This window comes from Zonotrichia leucophrys, chromosome 13, assembly GCF_028769735.1.
Source record: "Zonotrichia leucophrys gambelii isolate GWCS_2022_RI chromosome 13, RI_Zleu_2.0, whole genome shotgun sequence".
Taxonomy (NCBI): domain Eukaryota; kingdom Metazoa; phylum Chordata; class Aves; order Passeriformes; family Passerellidae; genus Zonotrichia; species Zonotrichia leucophrys.
Genome location: NC_088183.1, coordinates 3,569,014 through 3,589,334, shown reverse-complemented (window position 1 = coordinate 3,589,334; position 20,321 = coordinate 3,569,014). Strand labels below are relative to the sequence as shown.

Below are 20,321 nucleotides of genomic sequence, written 5' to 3'. Positions count from 1 at the left end.
ACGCTCTGCACACCCCAGCCACTAGAGAAGCATCTGGCAGCCAGTCCACAGCTCAGCTACCCCAGACACATCACAGGGCTGCTGATCAGCAAGAAAACCCTCTGGTTCCAGCAGATCATAAGCTTATTAAAGATAGATTTGTGCTTTGGTCTGCAGAGATAAACAGATCAAAGGCATTTTGGTCTGTGTGCCAGTGCCGCTGTGTCCCCATTTGGCAGAGAGGGAGGCTGGGATGTGCTCCCCATTCCCAGTGCAGGGCATTGGGGGAGCAGCAGGGAGTGTGCCCAGGGCCACATGCAGACTGCAATAAGCCCATTCTTGGCTATTTGCATGGGGAACTTGGAAGCAGCTCCCTCACAGGACTCCCTGCTCTCCCCAGCCCTGCAGAGCCAGGGGTGGCCAAGCTTCGCTGGAGTTCTGCTGCCAGCCAGGGATCTGCTCTGCTCAGGAGGAACAGCTAAAAGGGGAAACAGCTCCTTGCACAGCTGGCCCAGCAGCTGATATTTGCATAGTGCTTTGAGACCCGCAGATGAAAGATTTGAGAGACACGAAAGGCTGTCACTGCCTGTTTGTCATTTCGTGGTTCCTCCCTGCTATCGCATGCAAAGGAGACACCCTTTAGGAGAGGTGAGAGCAGCTTGAGGGAAAGATGAAACAGTGGAGGCTTTTCCTGCCACGTCCCCTTGCACAAGGAGCACATCTGCACCCCAGAGCTGGCTGGGCTCCAGCTCCCTCCACCCATTTTACAGTCACCCCACCTCTGTCCTTATCTGTCCCCAGTTCAACACAGGAGTCACCACCATCCACCCTGAGCCACCCCTGATATCCCTCCAGGCTCAGCTGTGCTTGTCTCAGGGGGTTCTTATGAATTGCAAAGCCAAAAATTGGGAATGAGTGACAGCATCAGGGCTCCCTGCAAGAGGCAAGTGTGTGCCTGCAGAAGAGAGCCGGGAGGGACGGAAGGAACCTTGGCACATGGCAAACCAGCAGCAAGGGCCCTGAAACTCCAAGTGAGTGAGGAAGGTGATGGTGTCACTCAAGAAAGCAGCACAGGAGGCAGCAGGATCCCACCCCCGTCTCCGTGCCTGGCACGGCTCGGCAGAGCCCGGCACGCCGGAGCTGGGCTCGCTTTGAGCATTTCAAATTTGCCGGATGATAACCTCGGTGTCTGAGCTCGCACTCCGGTCCCACCCACTTCAGATCTGACTCATGTTGCAGTCACCGCTGCCCGGGTATTGGTGCGAGAGCAGGAGAGAGGCTGATCGAGAGGAGGGAGCGAGGAGGAGCAGGAGAGCAGAGAGGAGGAGAGGAGCGAGGCAGCGCCGCTCGCAGCGCTCGCTGCCGCCTTCGCGCCCCAGCCGCAGCCCCGGGGCAAAGTTGGAGCCGGGGCAGCCCCTGAAGCCTCCCGCACACCCAGGGGCTCTGAGAAAGCAGCGCCTTTCCCAGGTAATGCTTTGCCTTACTTCTTGCTGAGTTGTTACGCTGCTAAAATACTTTTTAGGTGAGATTCAGGAGGGTTGGTGGGTCCCTGCTGAGTGGGATCCTGCATTGGGACAGCTGGGTCAGGTGAGAGGGTGACACTTGTCAGGTGCTGGTGCCATCAGCATCCTGTGGTGGCTGAGTGCAGGCCAGTTTGGGGACTTTTTTGGCTGTTGCTGGTGGGGACAGCTGGATCCGAGAACACCAGGGGAAGGACATGGGTGCAGTGTGCCCAGGGCAGAGCCCTGCACATCTGTGGGGTGCAGCCTCTCTGCCCAAGCAGCCCTCCCCATGGGGCTGCTGCTGATTTCTCACCCTGACCTGCCCGAGCCTTTTCCCTGGGCACTCCAGCCCTTCCATCCAGCCCTGCACACCCTGGGGGGTTCTGCTCCTGCCCCATCCCAGGGCATGGTCACATCTGTGGGGCAGGACATCCCCAGGCTGGGCAGCCCCAGGGGTGCACAGTGCTCGCTGTCCCTGTCCAGAATCAGCTTCAGCAGCAGCTGAATCCCAGAAACTCAGGCAGCTCCAAGCACACCCCTGAGCCCGACTCTTCTGTTTTCAGTTTCACCTTGCCAGGACACTGTCTGCCGAGCAAACTTTCAAAATGCTGACTGCTCTGTGCATTTCCACATTGCTCTTCACATTTCCTGATTTCAGGGGTCCTGAACAGCTTCTTACCCACAGAGCCCCTTTCCTCCTGGGGAAGCATGACGGAGGGCTGGTGGCATTGATGGGAATTTTGTCCTGGCTCCCCCAGCCCCTCTGCTCACGCCAGAGGCAATAATTGCTGCTTTGTATCGACATCACACTGGGAGAGGGCAGAGAGACACCAAACTCTGGAAAAGCCCAAAGAACAGGGACAGAAGCATCTGGGGATGCAGCCAGGCAGGACACCACTGTCCCCTCGAGTTTGTCCTCTCCCACATTGCCTTCAAGTCCTACCTGTGACAAATTTGCTGCTGTCCCATCAGGCTTATGGGCCTGGCAGAGGATCAAGAAACCCATTCCCAGCTTAGGAATTTTTCAATTCCCACCATCAAACCTCAGGCATCCTGTCTCAGACCAGAAGAATCCCCCACACTCCGTCCCATCTCTCGGCTGAAATACCTCTCCCAGCATGCCCAGATGTTTCATCTCAGGCAGGAGTTGAATATAGTTCTAGAAAAAGCCATGATGCTCTGCTGTGAGCTCTGCATGGCCAGGGGAATGCACTTTGCTCCCAAGTGCAAAGTGCTTTTTCTGCCTGCTCTTTTCTCAGAAAGAAGCTATCATGGGAGGCAGAGGAACATTTCAGGTCTGCAAGGGCACAGCCCTCCTGTCCCTAAGGACAGAGCTAAAAGGCTTCATGTGGAGCTTCTCCTGAGCCCCCAGCCATCCCTGTCCTTTCCAGAAGTGGGAAATACTTCCCAAACAGAGGCTGCCACATTCAGGCACCTCCTGAGTGCTCCTCTCCACCCGTGTCTGCTCATGGTGCTGATGTACCCGGGCTTTTAACAGGTTCAAAACAAACCTGTTATGCCAGGAGTAGAAGCACAGGAAGGGAGAGCAGCCAATGCATTCCCTGCCAGAGCCAGCACTGCATCCCATTAATCTTACTGCAAAAGTGCACCAAGTGCTGGAATTAATGATGTTGGAGGAAAGGATGCTGAGAGATGGGGAGGGGGAATAAAAAAGTAAAATGCAACAGAAATTTCCCATTTATAAATCACAGCCCCCTCCCCAGAGGAGATAAATGCCATTTTAAAGAGGAAAACAGCAGATCAAATGCAACATGGACTGCAACAGAGCAGAAAATATCTGTTCAGGCAAGAGAAAGCAGAAATTACTATGAGAATTGTAAAGAGGATAATGGGGAGACGATAGGATATTACAGCGGAAAGATCATTAATGCTCCAGAGAAGGCTATTAACAGAGTTCCTTAAAGATCAGCCTAGAGGTAAATTTTATTTAATGGTTTTCATTAGTGATCTTGGCTCTGAAAATTAGCGCTTCTTTAAGAGAAATGTACTGGTGAGAAACTTGTGAAAAGTTCTGCACTGAACAAGGGACTAAGTACTAGAGGAGAACCAGAGGATCTGTAGATTAACAGAAACACATCGGCCTGGCACAGGCTCACACGCTTAGCAAAAAGCAAAAATTGCTACTCTAAGCAGCTGAAAACACCATAGGAAAAATATCTGGCTTTTGGGGAGCCCCAGGATGAGTGCAACAACAAATGCAACCTGACAAATCTTCACAGCAGAGACAGTGTCAGTCAGAGCACCAGTGCCATGGAAAAGGCATGAGAAAGATGACCCAGAAGCTGTGCCCTGCTCTGGTTCCTTCAATGTCAGGAGGGTGATTTTGAACCACAAGCAGGTCCAGGCTGTGATAATGAGGATAATCAGGTAAATGTAAAAGCTGCCTGGTGAGACAGGGCTGGGAAGGTATCATTTATTCCGGCTGTTGCTGGAAAGACTGCCATGGGAAACAGCTGCTCCACTCGTACATCGAGGAGGAAATCAGCTCACTCTGCCAAAACACAACAGGAGCAGAGGACACAGGTAGTGAAGGTGGCTGTGAGTGACCTGGGCACAAAGCCAGGGGCACATGTGGAGTCACAGAGAGCCAATGCTCCAGGAGAGAGCTCTGAGCTGGATGCATGGTCTGTGTCCTGCTGGCAGTGAGCTGACAGCCCCCCAGCTGTACCAGCCCTCCATCCTGCTCTTCCTGCAAAGCCATGTCCCGAGGCAGTGCTCTCCTGGGGGAGTGTTTCCAGGAGATAATTTGGCTGGGGGTATGGGAAGGCATCCCCCACCTCCACCACAGTTAGGGTTGCAGCATCACACATCCGAGCTGACAGGAGGCAGGTCCTGCCCCATTCCATGGAGGAACATCCCAAGGGTTTGCAGGCAGCTGAGCCCTGCAGAGTCCCAGCACTACCTGAGCTCCTCTGCAGGGATGGGGATACCTCTGTCCCCTTGCAAGTGCCCATTCCTTGCCCTGAGCTAACCTGGAAAAGCAATAAGAAGCAAAGCTCCTCCTGGGCACATCAGCAGGGCAGGGCTGCGCCAGGAGCTGAATGAGCTGAAGTGCCCAGAGCTGGGTCCCACCAGCAGAGCCCACGTGAGCTGCGAGAGCCAGAGGCAGGAGCAGGTTGTTGGTGTGTGGTGAAGCAGCCACGTAGGAGGCTGCCATCCACCCACAGCATTTTCTAAGTGTGCTACTCCCCCTATAATTTAATCTGCCATTTCCACATGTTGGGAGCAGTGAAAGCACATCCCTTTCACTTGGAAATACCCTTCTGTGGGAACAACCTGTTCTCCTCGCTGCCATCAGTGGGCAGGCAGCGCTCAGCTTGTTCCACACTCCTTTTGTGAGTGAACAAAGAGCTTTCCATGGCAAGAGCCTGTGCTGCAGCTGGAGGTGAGGAACTGCTCCACACTCTGCTGCTGTGGCTGAAAGCATCGCATCCCTCTCCAACAGCCTCAATCCCAGCACCCAAACTCAGAGGGCTCCCTGTCTGCCAAGGAGTTTGCTCTGCTCAGCAAAAGGCTTCCCATGGGCTGGTTCGTGCCTTGTTGTTTGCTTTCCATGCCTTTAGAAGCAGCAGGGCTGTGGGAGTCACCTCTAATCTCAGTGGTCCAGTCCCAATCTCTCCCCTTTATGGCTCCTGGCAATCAGGGGCTGTTTACTCATGCAGTCTCCCTCGTGTACTCCCTCCTGTGGCCCTCATGCCTTCAGACTTCAATCAGAGACATAAATCATCTAAAGAATATTTTAACCTGCACCACAGGTGTTATCTTGTTGATGCAGAGAGAGTTTAAAATCTCACCTTTGTCCTCTGACAAGGCTGGATCTTTTCCTTTCCTGGAGTTTCTTCTGATTGCTCCATCTCTGCAGCCTGTTGGAGCTCTGCCTTCCTGCACAATCCCAGGCACCACCAGGGAGGCTTCACTGCTGTTCCATGGGTGCAGGGAGCCTGCAGAGCTGGGTCCTGCACCACCCACAGGGACCAACACATTGAGGAGGATGGGGAGACCCCTCAAACCATCTGGGAGACCACAGCTTGGACACAGGCAGGTCCATGAGGGTCAGCAAGTCAGTCCAGCTCCTCAGCCCATTCCCAGCCCTCTTTCTTGTCCCTGCACTGCCTCAATTCCCCTTTAGGTATCTTCCCAACATGGATATTGCTTCCAATCAAGGACCCAAGGAACCTTTGAGTCTAGTAGTGGCAGGGTCTTGGAGATCACGATAACCAGCAGCTCATTTGTAAGTTAGAGTGGTTTGCTCTGTTGTTTCTTCCCTGGCAACGTGTGGCATTTTGTTATTTGTATCCAGACAGAAAACAGCCAGAAAAAGCCACTCTGCAAGGGATATTCTCCTTCCCTCCCAGGACCCAGAGCAGAGTGGGGATTTCCCATACAGGCATCAGGAGCTGCTGTGATTTGTGATGGCAGGATGGCTGCTGCAAAGCTCAGACACAAGGACAAAGTTTAATGAAATCGGCAGCCGCAGCCAAGATTCAGAAATTACGTAGTTGCGACTAATTTTGCTGAATTGCATAAGAACTGCTATCTCAGGAAAATTGTTTCCTCATATCCTCCTCGTTCTCACGTTTATTGTAAACCTATAGGAAGATGACAATTTTAAAATCCCTGCTCTTCTCTCAACATCCCTCCATTACATGGGCACCCCTAGTGCTGGGAGAGCCCAGCTGGCAGGTACACGGGTGCCTGGCTGCCAAAGGACTTTCAATTTGGGTATAAGTGGGCTGGAGCAGCCAGGGACTACAGACACTCTGCTTCTGGAAGGGTTTGAGGGGAAGCTCAGAGGGTCTTTGCCCACTGGAGCTCTGACTTGATGCTTTTGGAGAATCACAGAATGGCTTAGAAGGCATCTTACAGATTTCATTCCACCTCTCTGCCAAGAACAGGGAAACCTTCTGCAACACCAGGTTGATCAGAGCCTTCTCCAGCCTAGACTTGAACATTTCCAGGGATGGGGCAGCCACAGCTTCTCTGAGCAATCTGTGCCAGGGTCTCACCAGACACTTTCTTTTGCAGGCTGTCCTTGGGAGGTGGCAAAGCTCTGTCCCTGCTGGAGCACTGCTGACCACTGTCACCAACCAAACATGCAGAGGGCATGAGAGCCCACAGGACCTGACTCAGTCATCACTCAGAGGAAAGGAGAAGGCAAGAAAGGAAAAGAAGCAGTTGAGATCCACCAGCAGCTGTTACAGGGCATCGGCTCCGGCACTGAGCTCCCAGAGGGGGCCAACAGCACAAGTGAGTGGCAGTGCCACATCTTTCCTAGCCCATGTCATTCCCAGCACACAAGGCTGAACGTGTAAAGTGACTCTGCAATGTTCTCCAAGGTCCCTGTAGAATAAGGGTCACTTTGGGAAGGGCTCTAGGCCTGCCTGGTCCAGGCTCACTCCAGGGAGCTTTGGAGCTGATGAGAGCAGGACTGCTCCATCCTTGCAGTGACACCATGGATCCATGTTACAACCACACAAGCTCTCAAAAAAGCATGGACCGCCCCATGCAGCTGCTGGTCGGGTTCTTTCTGGGCATCCTCATCGTGATCACTCTCTGTGGTAACATCATCGTGTGCCTGGCCGTCACCCTGGACCGGCGGCTGCGGAGCGTGACCAACCGCATCATCGTCTCCCTGGCCATCACAGACCTGCTGCTGGGGCTGCTGGTGCTGCCCTTCTCTGCTTACTACGAGCTCACCAAGGAGTGGCCCTTTGGCAGGGTTCTGTGCAACATCTACACCAGCCTGGACGTCATGCTGTGCACGGCCTCCATCCTCAACCTCCTCATGATCAGCCTGGACCGCTACTTCGCCATCACCACCCCGCTCCGCTACGGCCAGGTGGTCACTCCCTCCCGGGTGGCCGTGGGCTTGGCTGTCATCTGGACTGTTTCACTGATGGTCTCCTTCCTACCCATCCACCTGGGCTGGAACACCAAGGGGACGGCGGTGCAGAACACAAGCACCACCTGCAGCAAGGAGTGCACGCTGGGAGTGAACCTTGAGTACGGGTTGGTGGACAGCTTGCTCACCTTCTACATCCCTCTGGTCATCATGTGCATCACCTACTACAGGATACTCAGGATAGCCAGGGAGCAAGCCAAGAGGATAAACCACACGTGGGGCAACGCGCCCGTGTCCCCCATGGTGAAGGAGCACAAAGCCACCATGACGCTGGCAGTGGTGCTGGGAGCCTTCATCGTCTGCTGGTTCCCCTACTTCACCCTCTTCACCTACCGGGGCGTGTCGGGGGACAGCCAGGTCAAAGGCACACTCATGTCCATTGTGCTCTGGCTGGGCTATGCCAACTCAGCCCTGAACCCCATCCTCTATGGGACACTCAACAAGGATTTCCGAGTGGCCTACCAGAACTTGCTGCACTGCTGCAGGACGGGATACCCCAGGAACTCCCACCTGCCTCCCCTGCAGCAGGCCCAGCCCAGGGGCAGGCAGGGCCAGGGCAGGCAGGAGGGCAAACCCTTGAAGCTGGAGGTGAGGAACGAGAAGGGGACTCTGCTCACTGATGGAGCCCTCAAGAGGTAAGAGCCTTCCTACACTAGGGACTTTGATGGTAAATCTGGCCCCAGAGAGGAAGGCAGAGGTGGGCACCCCACATTGTCCATGGACTTTTAAGCAACAAACTGATGCCCCAGCTGGAGATCCTTGCCCAGGCAACTCCTCAGTTCGGCCACTCAGAAATTCCTTACCACCCATAAGAACCCAGCTTGCATCCCCTCCATGGTGGCAGCACAACTCCAGGTACTCCAACTTCCCACCCGGCTGGGCCTCCCCTGGAATTGCCACCATCCACAGGGAGCACAAAATGTCCCCGAGATTTTCTGGGTAATGGGGACAGTTGCCATCAGGACTTGCTGTACAGAATGGGGTGAAGCTCCCCAAAATCAGCCATGTCCCTGTGAGGAACAGACAGCAAATTCTGGGCACAGAACAGAGCTTCAGGGGCCAGGAAAGCTGACAAAAGAGTAGACAGGAATTAGTCCTGGGGCACAGACAGAGCACCTGCAGCAGGCTGGGAGTCCCTGCAGGAGCCAAGGTCTGGGTTCCCAGCTCCCTGCAGAGCAGCTCAGCTACTTCCCTTCCCATCTGAGCCACACACCCTCAGCATTTCAGTCACCAGTTTCCATCAGCAGTGAATTCAGCCAACAGCAAGTTCCATTCCCATCTCTGGAAAGGGGCAGGAGCAGCCCAAATTAGGCTGGCAGATGCTTTTAGAAATACAAATGCCCATGTAAAGTTAGAGCAAAAAAATCCCTCAGTGCCACCCCAAGCGTGCTACGAGGGTCAGCTCCAGCAAAGGGTGTGGTGAGGGAGCAGGATGGGAGCAAAGTGGGCAAGTTCTGTGCCAGGCTGTCTCCCCAGCCCCCTCCCTGAGCACCCACATCCCCTCAGAGCTGTGCCGCCCTCTCACTGCCTCGCTCCAAGGTGTTCGCCCAGCCAAGCACAAGGAGAACAGAGAGGCATGCTGTCAATCTGCTGCTCCTGAGATAATCTAACCTCTAAGCAGTGCCTGATAAGCAGCCCAGAAACTTTCCATCCATAGATAAGGAGTCCTTTGATTCCCTGTTCCCAGCGTGGCAGCAGAGAAGCCGCGCTCGCTCGCTCTCCCGGCACGTGCCCTTGATCCTGCCCCAGAAAGAGTCTTAAGCCACCAAAAGGAGAACTCAGGGAGGTGAACCAAAGTTCAGAGCCATCCAAAAGGCTGATCCAGCATCCTACCTCCCCCAAGGCACCAATGTGACTGTACCCAAGGGAGGGGTGCAGAAAAAGAGATACAGAGGGATGGATTAACAGGAACAAATACAAGAATGCAGCTCCTGGGGCTGCCTTTTTCCATTTCCAAGGAATTAATGAGGAGCCCAAAGTTACAGCGTTTGGCAAATTGTAGGTTGTGTATAAAAACATATGGAAAATGTGTCTAAGGTGGTGGGGGTGTTTCTGCAAACATACAGAGACAAAGAGAGCTCTCCTGTTTACTCACACAAGTGCAGCCCCTGGGCAAACCAGGAGCTCTGTGCTGAGGCTCTGCAGCTGAGCCAGGAGAGCTCAGGGGGACCAGGCTGAACAGGCTGTTGGGACTTCCCTGCACAGCCAAGAGAGAACAGAGTATAAATGTCAGTGTCTTCTCAAAATGCTGACTTACCACAAAGGGACAATAATGACTTGGAGGGAGATCAAAGGGGAAGGAAAATGGGTTTCTGTTCCCCAGGCAGAGGGCAGGGTCACTGATTTCCTGGCTTTTACCCTCGCAGCTTTTCCGGGTAGAAGAGATTCTTCCCCTGGTTCCCCACAGGAAACACTCAAGCAAGGGGATGTTTCCTGACCTTTTTAAATCCAGTGAGCTCCACCCCATCCTCCACAGTATCACCACTGTGGTTTCCACTCACAATCAGATAAGGGTTGCTTGAGCACCTGCTTTTACTTTCTGTCCTTCTCTTCATAGCCCTCTCACCTCACAGCAATCATGCACCAATGATCATATGTGGCCCCTTCCAGCCCTTTTTTCCATAGTCAGATACACCAAGATCTGCTGTTGGCAGATGATCAGGATCAGCTAATGCCACACAAGACAGGTGAGCACAGGATTTACCTGTTCACCAAAAGCCTGGCAGCCCATTTCACCCACAGCACAAACCAAGCTGGTTCCTCTCTGCAGTCTTCAGAGTCATCTGCCCTGAACATGTTAACAGGAAAAGACCAACATAAATCATTCCAAAAACTCATAACCTCCCCAGACAGGAACACCCAGAGCTCAGAAGAGCTCTGCTCAGAGAAGCTCCCTGGGATCATTCAAGGGAAAACAGAATTTTGAACTGTTGCCCTTAATAACAATGTTCTTTTCTGTTATGAGGCATAGGGAAAAGACTAACAAACAAGAGTGGAAATACTGGAGCACTGCAGCAGTCTCAAGGGTCACTCAGAGCCTCAGTCAGGAGCAGGGCAGGGAATCAAAAGCCACAGGACCTCCAGAGCAGCTGGGGCTGGAGGGCACTTCCATCAGTGAGGACCAGGTAGGGCTGAGAGTACAGGACCAAGCACAGAGGCAAGGGGAAGACAGCTGCTCCCATTTCCACACCAGGCAACTCACACAAAACCAGTAAAGAAAACCAAAGGACCTCAGGAACCTGTTTCAGTGCAATGGGACAGGGCTCTGAAGAGCCCTGGTGCTTGGCTTGCTCTGTAGGCTCTGAGAGCAGACCCTGATGTTCAGAGAGATTAAAATCCCATGAGAGGAAGCATTCAGCACTAACTGGATGTGCTGGGGAAGAAAACTCTGGAGCTGAATGAGTGGCTGTGATCCATTCTTGCATGCCATCTGTTCTTAGAGCAGCATGGGACAGGACCATGGCCACAATATATGGGCAGAGGAGAAGCCAGTTCCCACTGGAAAGGGTCCCTGTCCTGGTCACAACACGCCTGCCCCAGCTGCCAGCCTCAGGCAGACACTGCCTGGGGCTCCACAGAGCAAAGCCAGGCTCAAGCAGGCTGGCCCTGACAGACTGCACTGCTCTCTCTCTTCATGTGCAATTTAACCTTTCCAGCACTGGAGCTTTCCTGTGAGCCTCAGCCAGCCCGCTGCCCTAGGACCCACATCTCCCAGCCTTCAACTCCTGGCTGCCCTCTTCCAAAATCCTGTGTGAGGTTGAAAGGACAACACTCAGCTTTCCTCAGTGCAAAACTCGACAGCAGAGGCGAGAGCTGCAGGGTGAGTACAAGGCCAGGGTCCCTGGGTGAAAATGAGGGAGCTCTCCCTGCTGTGGCACCCACTGCAGTTTTGCTGGTGCATGCATCCCTTCCTGATGGGTCCTGGTGCAAAGGGTGATACCATCAGAGATGAATCCTCACTCCTTTATCCAGCACTGGTTGCTCTCCAAGCAAGTCCCAAGCCAGGGGAGGCGCACAGAGCTGGCCCCCCCCTCTGCAGCTGCCCTGGAGTTTTAGGATTATAGAATCAGCCTGAAAGATGCTGCATCCTGCCTGCTCCTCATGCACTGCAGAGGCAGCTGCATTCAGACCATGAATTTCCAGCACACTTCATTTTCATGCAAGCCCACATCCCCAGAAATTGCCAGCAGCTTTGGCGGAGATGCTGGCAGGGCTCCCGAGGTGAAGAGCTGATGCTGCACCAGGCACTGCTGCTCTCTCCAAGTGGTGCTGGGCTGGAGGCCACAACTGCCCTGCATGGGGATGCCTCTCAGCTCCTGAGAGCCACTTTGTGCAGCCCTTCTCAGGAAGAGTCAGGCAAGGTCACCCTGACCTCCACGTGCTCTCCCCCTCCAGTGCTGCATGCTGATAACCTGGGCTCTCCATATTGACTGTGCCCTGAGGGGGAAATAGAGTCACAGCATGCTAGAAGCTGGGCACACTTTGTCCCTGCAGCACCCTGAGCACTTCTAACCTCAGCTAAGTTCACAGCAATAGCAGGAGCTGGTGCTGTGTGTCCACACACAGAGCTGGGGTACAGGGACCTGTACCCAGGGGTGCACCATAAACCTGCACTGCTCAGAGCTACCCCCTGTGAATCAGCCTGGAAATGCCATTGCCCATCAGCCTGAGGAGGAACAGAGGATTTGGAGGCTGCAGATGCTGCTCTTTGGGGAGGAGGCATCACTGCTGCCCTGCAGCAGGAGCAGAGTGAACCCTCCAGCCTGGAAACCACAAAGCACAAAGTGAAGGCCCCCAGGGCAGGCACAGCACAGACACAAGGCAGAGTCATCTCTGCTGCTGTCACTGCCCAGCAGCAGGGGCAGAGGGGACACCAATTCCAGCTCTTCTGCTTCATGCTTCCCATCCCTGTGCATATGTTGTAAGACAGGTGTTGTTTCTGTAAGGTAAAAGCAAAATGCCAGCCATCCCCTGAGAGGATGCTATCTAATCAGCAGAATGAAGGAGAGGTCTCGGGGAGAGGTTTGCAGGAGATCTGAGGTCTTGGTGTGACCACAGATTTCCTCTCTGCACCATGGGGGTGGGGACAGGAAATACCACCTCATACAGGACACCCAACCAAAGAGCTCCTGACCAAAAAGTTCCCAGACCCACGCAGGCAGAGGGGCCATGGGAGAGGCAGCACCCAGGAGCAGAGCACTGCCAGCTCCAGGACATCAACTTTTGTCAGGCAACAAAACTGCCAACTCAGCCCTGCTGCTGCTAGCTGGCCTGAGGGACAGGAAGAGCAGGCAGAGAAAGCCACAAAGCAGAGTGTTATTGCTCAGAGGGGCGTTGGGTGACAGGTCTTGGGGTGATGCAGGCCTGCTCAGCTCTGCCCAAATGCCAGCACTCAGCATTTAGCAGGGGATGCTGAGAGCATCCTCACAGCATCACATCATGGCCCCTCCCAGGGTGCTGAGGGCAGCACCCCTTACACTGGGGAGCAGGAGAGGTGGGGGGAAAATGGACCCATCTGCATCTTGTAAAGTCACTGATCACCCTCTGTGTTTCCCTGCAGGATCCCTGCTCTGGCACATGGCATCACTCCATCCCCAAACACTGCTGGAGAGGCCTCTGCCCATCCAGGTTCCTCCCAGGAGGGTGCTGGGTTAGAAGAGCCCTTGGAGGAGCTGCCAAAGAACATCTGCCCATCCTGTGGGCAGTGACACTTTCAGCATGAAGAGATGCCTGGGGAGCTGGGTCAGGAAGCAGTGCATGCCTGGGCAGGGCTGGGAGTGCCCTCTCCAGAGCCCTGGCAGTGGTCAGGCTGCAGGGGAAGGGGCTGTTGAGGTCGTGGTGCCAGACAGACCAGCTCAGGATAGAGAAAGACAACAGGCACCACTTCCCTGGTGTCCTGGGAATGTACCCACCCCTCAGAGGGGCAGGGCCCTGGCAGATGGGGTGACATGGCAGGAGGGCTCAGCGAGGTGGATGCTGGCAGCCACGAGTGCTGGATGTCTGTGCACAGGACATCCCAGGCCCTCAGCATCCACCCTGGGGCAGGGCTGCTTCCCTTCCCTGGGGCTGTCCTTACAGCACACCCCCTGTCCCAGCCCTACTGCCAGCCAAAGAGAAGCCCTGGAGCCTGCTGGGGAGGCACTGAGCAGCCAGGGCTTGCCCCAGGCTCTGCCCTCCTGAGAAGCTCAACATGAAGGCGCCCAAAAGAGAAGATTTTGCACAGACTTGGGGCAGAAACAATCAGTGGTATAAAAAAAAAAAAAATCTATTTAAGACAGAAAGAAAATGAGATGCTTGATGATTTCTGTGGGAGTACTTTGTCCTGGGAAGAGCCTCCCTGCCCTGCTCCATCCTGCTGTCCCATCCCCATCCTTCTGCTGGGACAGAGCCTGAACACACAGCACAAACACCCGAGACACAGGCACAGCTACCCTGGACAAGGCTGGCACCCCCCAGAGCACATCTTGCCCTGTGGGATCCCTCCCTGGTCCCTGAGCTGATGGAGCAAGGACACGTTGCCAACCCCAGGGGCAGGTTCAGAGCTCCCCCTGCTTGCTCTGGGCACAGAGCGGCCCCGAGCTCCGGCCACACCGAGCGTGTCACCCACTGTCACCACCCACGGCAGGGCTGGGCTCCCCGACCTGGCACAGGGCACCCCAATTGTCACTACAGGACACTCAAGGTGAAGAAAAGGGAAAGTTTATTTTCTAACTCCCACATTTATAGTTTTCCAAAAGTGACAGTGGATTAGAGGGTGAAAGTGTCACCTCATCCATCAATGACGCTGGACAAACCAACCAACAGTCCATCAAATTCCTCCTCCTCCATAATAGAATGCAAAACAGTAAGTTATTTACAGAAGGTGTGTGAGAAAGTTTGCTACAAGAATGTGAACATCAGAAGGCTCAGAAAACCTTAAAAAAATGAGGGTGCCACCCAATCACTCCCCCAACTCCTCGACACCTCCCAAGCCACCCCAGCACTGGGTGTCACCATCTGCCACTGGTACCTCCATGGGTGTCACCCTCCACCACTCATTAGGGGTTACAGAGAGCAATTGGCTCCCAAAGAGTGAGGAAAGCTGAGAGGGAGGAGCATTGCAGCCCCCCCAGCACAGCCAGATCCCACCAAACATCAGCAGGCCAGGAAACCTCCCCTGCACAGCAATGCCCTGCCAGCCAGGGTCCCCTCATGGTTCTCCCTCCTGTGGCCTTGGGGTGAGGAGTGATGAAACTCCTGGGGTGAGCCCCCAGAGCAGATGGAGAAATTGCCTGATCAGCAGCTCTGCAGAGCAGCAGGAGCCAGGTCCCTGCACAGGAGGAGCTTTTCCCTTTTCCTCCCCAAACAAACCCGGCAGGAGCATCCACGCTGTGCTCCAGCTCCGGGAGGAACTGGCAAACACACACCCAAACCCCTGCCACCTATGATAACAATTAGAGGCTTATCTAATTGCAAAAATAATTGCAATTGAAGTGTTTAATTACCATACTAAGCAGGAAGAGCCGTTTCCTACTGTTCCAGTAGCACTCCCGATCCATCAAACAAGGTTTGGGGCTTGTTTGGGTGCTGGGCTTTTTGAGTTTTTTTCCTGGTTTTCTTTTTTTGATTATTAGATTGCAGCCCCAGGGGATGAAGAGATTTGCTAATTAGGGTCTTGGAGAACAGCTACCAATTCACAAACACTTGCTTTTAATTTCAATACTAACGAGGCTGGAAGGGGGAGAAAGCCAAAATGCAGAACATCTGTGGCAGGGCTGGCTGCAGCAGGGCTGACACTGCTCAGGGACCATCCCAGAGACCCCGGGAATGGGCAGGGCTCCGTGCAAGCCCAGGCAGGTGGGAGCAGCTGCTCTGGGTCGCTGCTGTCGCCGCAGCCACCACACAAACCAATCCCAGCATCGATCATCTGTCTAATCCCCCCAGGGACCATCGGCTTTCTCAGTGATGGGCTAATCCTGGTCCTCAGGCAGCCGTTCCATCCCCCGGGGGTGCAGCAGCAAGAATTTCTCCAGGTGACATTTGGTTTTGTTCTCCTCTGAACTGACAACAAAAGGGAATTTAATTCTCTCGCCAAGCAGCAATTCTGAGAGGGAAGAGAAACTGCTTAGGAAGCTCCTAACCAACATCTGCTCTCACAGATAGGAAACATCCCCTGCTAGCGTTGGGAGCACAGGCGGGGCTGGCTGCCAAGTGCACGGGGACATCCCCATCCCCCTGTCCCTGCAGGAGCTCCAGTGCCCCAAATGTGGCACCAAATCCTCACCTGGCTCCAGCAGCCACCCCAGGGACCCACAGAGCCTGCCTGGGCTTCTTCCACCAAACCTTTCCTGTCCTTGGCACAGCTCTGGGGAGGGTCCAAAAACCTGCAAAGAGGAGAAACAGGGAAGGAGAGAAGCACAGGGGAGGCAGGAGCAGCTGCAGGGCATCCAAGCATCCCGTCCCCCCCAGGAGCACAGCTGAGATGTGGTGGTTGCCACAGGCCGGAGGCAAAGGAGCGTTTTATTTCTTTTAGATAAAAGAGAAACATCAGTAGAATGAGAAAAAAAAACTGTGTTGGGGTTGTTTTTTTCAGGCTGTCATGTGATTAAACACAGAGGGAACAGAAAGGTAGAGAACAGCCCCGAGCAGTGGAAAATGAGAAACTTTGTGTTAGAAATCTCAAGATTGGATTTTCTGGAATAAAATACATTTTGAGGTCACTCACCCAACAGTTTTGGCTGGGGAATCACGCCTCTGGAAAGGTTATGGGACCCATTTCCTCCCCACTAATCTAAAAATCACATTTCCATGATGAAACACCTTGAAAGCAAGGACAAGCACTCCCTTCCAGCACGGAGGAGATGACCATGGGGAAGGCAGCATCAGGTGCCTCCCTGCCCAGCATTTCCCCACCTCCAAGGACATCAAGGCTGGCAGTGCCAGAGGCTCCGGCAGATCCCAGCCCTCACAGGGTGGTGGCCCCGAGACCAGGAGCATGGTGGTGTCACTGGGATGGTGGCCAAGGGACCAGAGAGAGAGGACAGAGCCACTAGAGGGCACAAGTATGACAGAAACACATCGGGGGACCTCCAGCTTCTGCAGGTCCACAGTCCCAGAGGTCCCCAAATCCCCTCATCACCCCCACCTCCAAAAGGGCACCCCCAGCTCTCCCCCAGCAGGAACAAACCTTCTCCTGGAGGCCCAGGACCTCACCAGGCTGTGGAGATCTGGGTGCCTCTGGCCAGGCAGCAAGGTGCAGGTCCTGTGTGCATTGTCTTAAATATCAAGAGTCCTATATCATCATAGTGCAAGGATTCCATGTCACCAGAGATTCATACCTCCTCAATGCTTCCCACAGGCAGCTCCTCAAAGCACAGACTCTTCCTGGTCCTTGCAGCAGTCATCTGAGTCCAGATGACACCAATCCACTCTTTTATACCACTGTTCTTATTGGCTACAGGTGTGGCTTGTTAAGATCAGGCCTGCTCCTAATCTTTAGTAATTGGTCCAGCTGCAACTCACTGGGGGATGAGATTCCATTCTACACCACCTTCATTTACTCATACTGTAACCCCCTACACAAGGAGACATCTTGTCATTGCCAAGGGACGTGTCCAACGTCCTTCTGTCCTTGTGTCCTTCCCTTCCCCTTCCTCCCCAGAGCCTCCTTCAGGCAGGTGCTCCCCTCCCCGCTCCTGCAGCCATCACCACTTCTATTGAGGCTCTTCCACCAAACCAAACACATTTGTCAGGGAAACAGCTGCCAGAGGCTGCTCTGCTGGAACAGGTGCTCCCGTGTCCCCCAGCAAACAGACATTGTCACCATTGTCACATCCTCCTTCCCGTGTGCCACACATCCACTCACGTGTGTGTGCACAACCCTGTGTGGGTTACCTGTCCTTGGGGCAGGATGGGGTCACACAGCCCTGTTCCCAGAGCTCACAGAGCCCTGTTTGCAGGGTTAGCTGTCCTCAGTGCAGGATGGGGTCACAGAGCCCTGTTTGCAGGGTTAGCTGTCCTCAGTGCAGGATGGGGTCACAGAGCCCTGTTCCCAGAGCTGTATTCCTGTTCCCAACCCCATGAGCACCCTGGGACTCTGTGCAGGTGTCAGAGCCATTCTCAGCACCTGGGCTGCCCTGTCCCTCCACCCAGCCTGGGCGTAGCTGGCAGGTGCTGTCACCCCGGGGTGTTTGCACAGCTGTCAGGGGTGGATCTGCTCTCCTTGCTCACAGTTCCCATCCCACGGGCAGCACTGATCCCCTCCCTGCCGGCAGGAACCCAGAGCTGCTGCAGGCAGAGGCAGCAGCGCCCTCCGACCCCGGGCACACAGGGACTGGTGGTGATTAAACACAGCCCCTGTGCTGATAATTAATTTCTTAGAAGATGAATTACTTGGGAAAGCTCCAGAATGAATGTTGTTCTTCCTGCCACAAAACTGCTAGGTCTGTTCAGGCTTTTAAAACAATCTAAAAGCAAAGGGGAAGAACATCCCCTGATGAACTGCCATGCCCTGGGCAAAGGGGACTGCTGGGTTTGGGATCTTTGCTGGGGCTGTTCTTTGGATCCACGAGCAGGCAGGGCAGGAGGATGCGCTGGCACTGCTCATATCCCAGCAGTCAGGACACCCTCAGGACAGGCTGTGGGCATCAGCTAAACACCCTCCAGCAGCTCCTTAGACCCATCTCAGTCCACAGCTTGGGCTGAGACATCCTCATCTCCCATGGGACCTGCCCAGGGAACTACAGGATCTGTGTGGGGAGCACCCAGCTGCCCTCTCCCAGGCACTGCCTGCCACCCTCAGGGGTGGACGTGGCTGTCCCCGTGTCCCTCTGCCCAGCCCAGCCCCTGCAGGAGCGAGCATCCCTGCAGACAGCTCTGCTGTGCACGGCTCTCCATCCCTTTTGCTTAATAGGAAGCATTTTTCTGTTTCATTTCCCTTACCCTTGGAGCTGAAACCGCCTTTCTGCAGCAAAACGCACCAAGCCAAGGAAATTCTTCTCCCTTTGCAGCTCACAAACTCCCCTCCCTCCTCCTCCTCCTCCAGCAGGAATGGCCACCCTGCAGTGCCCCCCTTGCCTGGGGTATTTTGTACTGCTGGAGGGACAAATGATCTCCACCCCTGTCCTCCCATGGCACCTTGGAGACGGCAGGGACAGAGGATACTGAGGGGGCTGCAGGATTCTGTTCTCTCCATGCACAGATCGTGCAAATATTCCCAAACACGGCAGAAGGCAAAGCCTGCCCTCGCCTCACCTCCTCTGGCCCTCCCTGAGGGCACTTCACTCGCTTGGCCTGCTTCAGGGCTGAGCTAAGGCCACCACCATTCGTTATTGGGTAATTAAGCTCTTAATTAACAGGCTGATTTCCCCTCAGAGCCCTGCCAGCAACTCTTGGTCCCTCTCTCAGCTGCCTCCAGCAGGGCAGACCCTGCAGGGCCTGGGGAGTGCTCCCATTCCAGGGATGGCTCCAGCAGGGCCTGGGGAGCACTCCCATCCCAGGGATGGTTCCAGCATAACCTGCAGGGCCTGGGGAGTGCTCCCATCCCAGGGATGGTTCCAGCATAACCTGCAGGGCCTGGGGAGTGCTCCCATCCCAAGGATGGTTCCAGCATAACCTGCAGGGCCTGGGGAGTGCTCCCATCCCAGGGATGGTTCCAGCATAACCTGCAAGGCCTGGGGAGTGCTCCCATCCCAAGGATGGCTCCGGACAGACCCTACAGGGCCTGGGGAGTGCTCCTGTCCCAGGGATGGCTCTGGGCAGGGCCTGGGGAGTGCTTCCAACCCAGGGATGGCTCAGGGCTGTTTTTCCTTCCTCCCCCATGATCTGTTCCTGCCAGCCTGGCACTAGGGCACTGCGACCCAGCCTGAAGGCGTGAGCCTGCTCCAAAAATGTGCCTGCAGCACAAGTGAGCCTGACACATGTCTGGGCTCGGAGTGACACCGTGGAGTCAGGGGCAAACAGGGGTGAGACACTGCCAGCGTGAGTGATGCTTAAACCTAAAGCTCCAAGACTACAGAACCTCCCAGCTTATAAACCTTTAGGAAAAAATAAAAATACACTATTCGAGACATTCCTGCCTAAAGAAAAAATCTCTCAGCAACCTTTGCCGCAGGCACGTCCCCTCTGTGTGCTCCTCCCTCCTTCGGGACCGAGCTGGGTCAGGAGGCAGCAGTGCCATGCCCCAGCCCCGAGCTGGCTGGACCACAGGGGATACAATGGAGACCCTGCCCCAGGCTGCCCAGCAAACCTCAGAGAACCGCAGCAAACCAGCCGTGATGAGCCGCCGTGCTCGGTGAGACACAGGAGCTGCCCTGCAGCGCTCCGACTCTGGGTATTCATCACTTGTCAGCTCCCCTTAGCCGTGAAAGGAGAGTTATCCTCCCCCCGGGGCTGAGCCGTCCCGGTCCCGGCAGGGCTGGGGACACAGGGGCTGCCACCGAGCCGTCCCCATCCCGCTGCCTGCCGGGGTGTCTGGGTGGGAGGAGAGACCCGGGTTTGGCTAATCCAAGTGGAAACTAATTGTGTTTCATTGAGGTTTTATCTCTGCAACTGGCAACATGCTCCTGCAGGAGATTTAGTGTGAAGTTGTCTGGTCCCTGCCAAGAAGGCTGGTTTGGTTTTTTTTTTTTTATAGAAAAAGCACATTATGCATCAAAGTTGAAATTCAAATCCCTTTTCCTTCATTCCCAGGGTATATTTATGACGTTCCAGATATTCCTTGGTGCATCACGGTTTGTGGGGAGCCCCCAGTCACTGCAGGAGCCCGGGACCGGCTCAAAGAGCTGCCTGAACTTCTCCTGCTTTATGGTTTTTCCCTTTGCTTTAAATTGTTGCTGCGTGAGTGGGGGACTGTGGGCAGGCAGGGATGAAGCTGATGCACATGAATGGCTCCAGGTGAGCTCCCCCCAGCCCTCCCAGGGCTTCCCAACCCGGGGTTG

General features: G+C 54.7%; 2 protein-coding genes across 2 annotated transcripts in view; one reads left to right on the top strand and one right to left on the bottom strand.

Annotated features, from left to right (window-relative positions):
- LOC135453652 (serine protease inhibitor Kazal-type 5-like) overlaps positions 1-16,783 on the bottom strand; it is a 104,147-nt gene extending 87,364 nt beyond the window's left edge. Inside the window, exons 1-2 of the mRNA XM_064724908.1 lie at positions 16,722-16,783; positions 15,668-15,767 (exon numbers count right to left, since the gene is read on the bottom strand). The gene's annotated coding sequence lies outside the window, so the exon portion shown is untranslated. The remainder of the gene's footprint in view (positions 1-15,667; positions 15,768-16,721) is intronic.
- HRH2 (histamine receptor H2) lies at positions 1,321-13,793 on the top strand. Its single transcript, XM_064724907.1, has 4 exons — positions 1,321-1,446; positions 6,528-8,039; positions 11,061-11,224; positions 12,965-13,793. Exons 2-3 carry the CDS (start codon positions 6,919-6,921, stop codon positions 11,077-11,079), a joined length of 1,140 nt encoding a protein of 379 aa, XP_064580977.1. The 5' UTR covers positions 1,321-1,446; positions 6,528-6,918; the 3' UTR covers positions 11,080-11,224; positions 12,965-13,793.
- Positions 16,784-20,321: the final 3,538 nt, after the last annotated feature.

What these genes read in the sequence shown, in the direction of transcription:
- HRH2 (XM_064724907.1), top strand. Translation starts at nt 6,919, where the DNA reads ATGAGAGCAGGACTGCTCCATCCTTGCAGTGACACCATGGATCCATGT.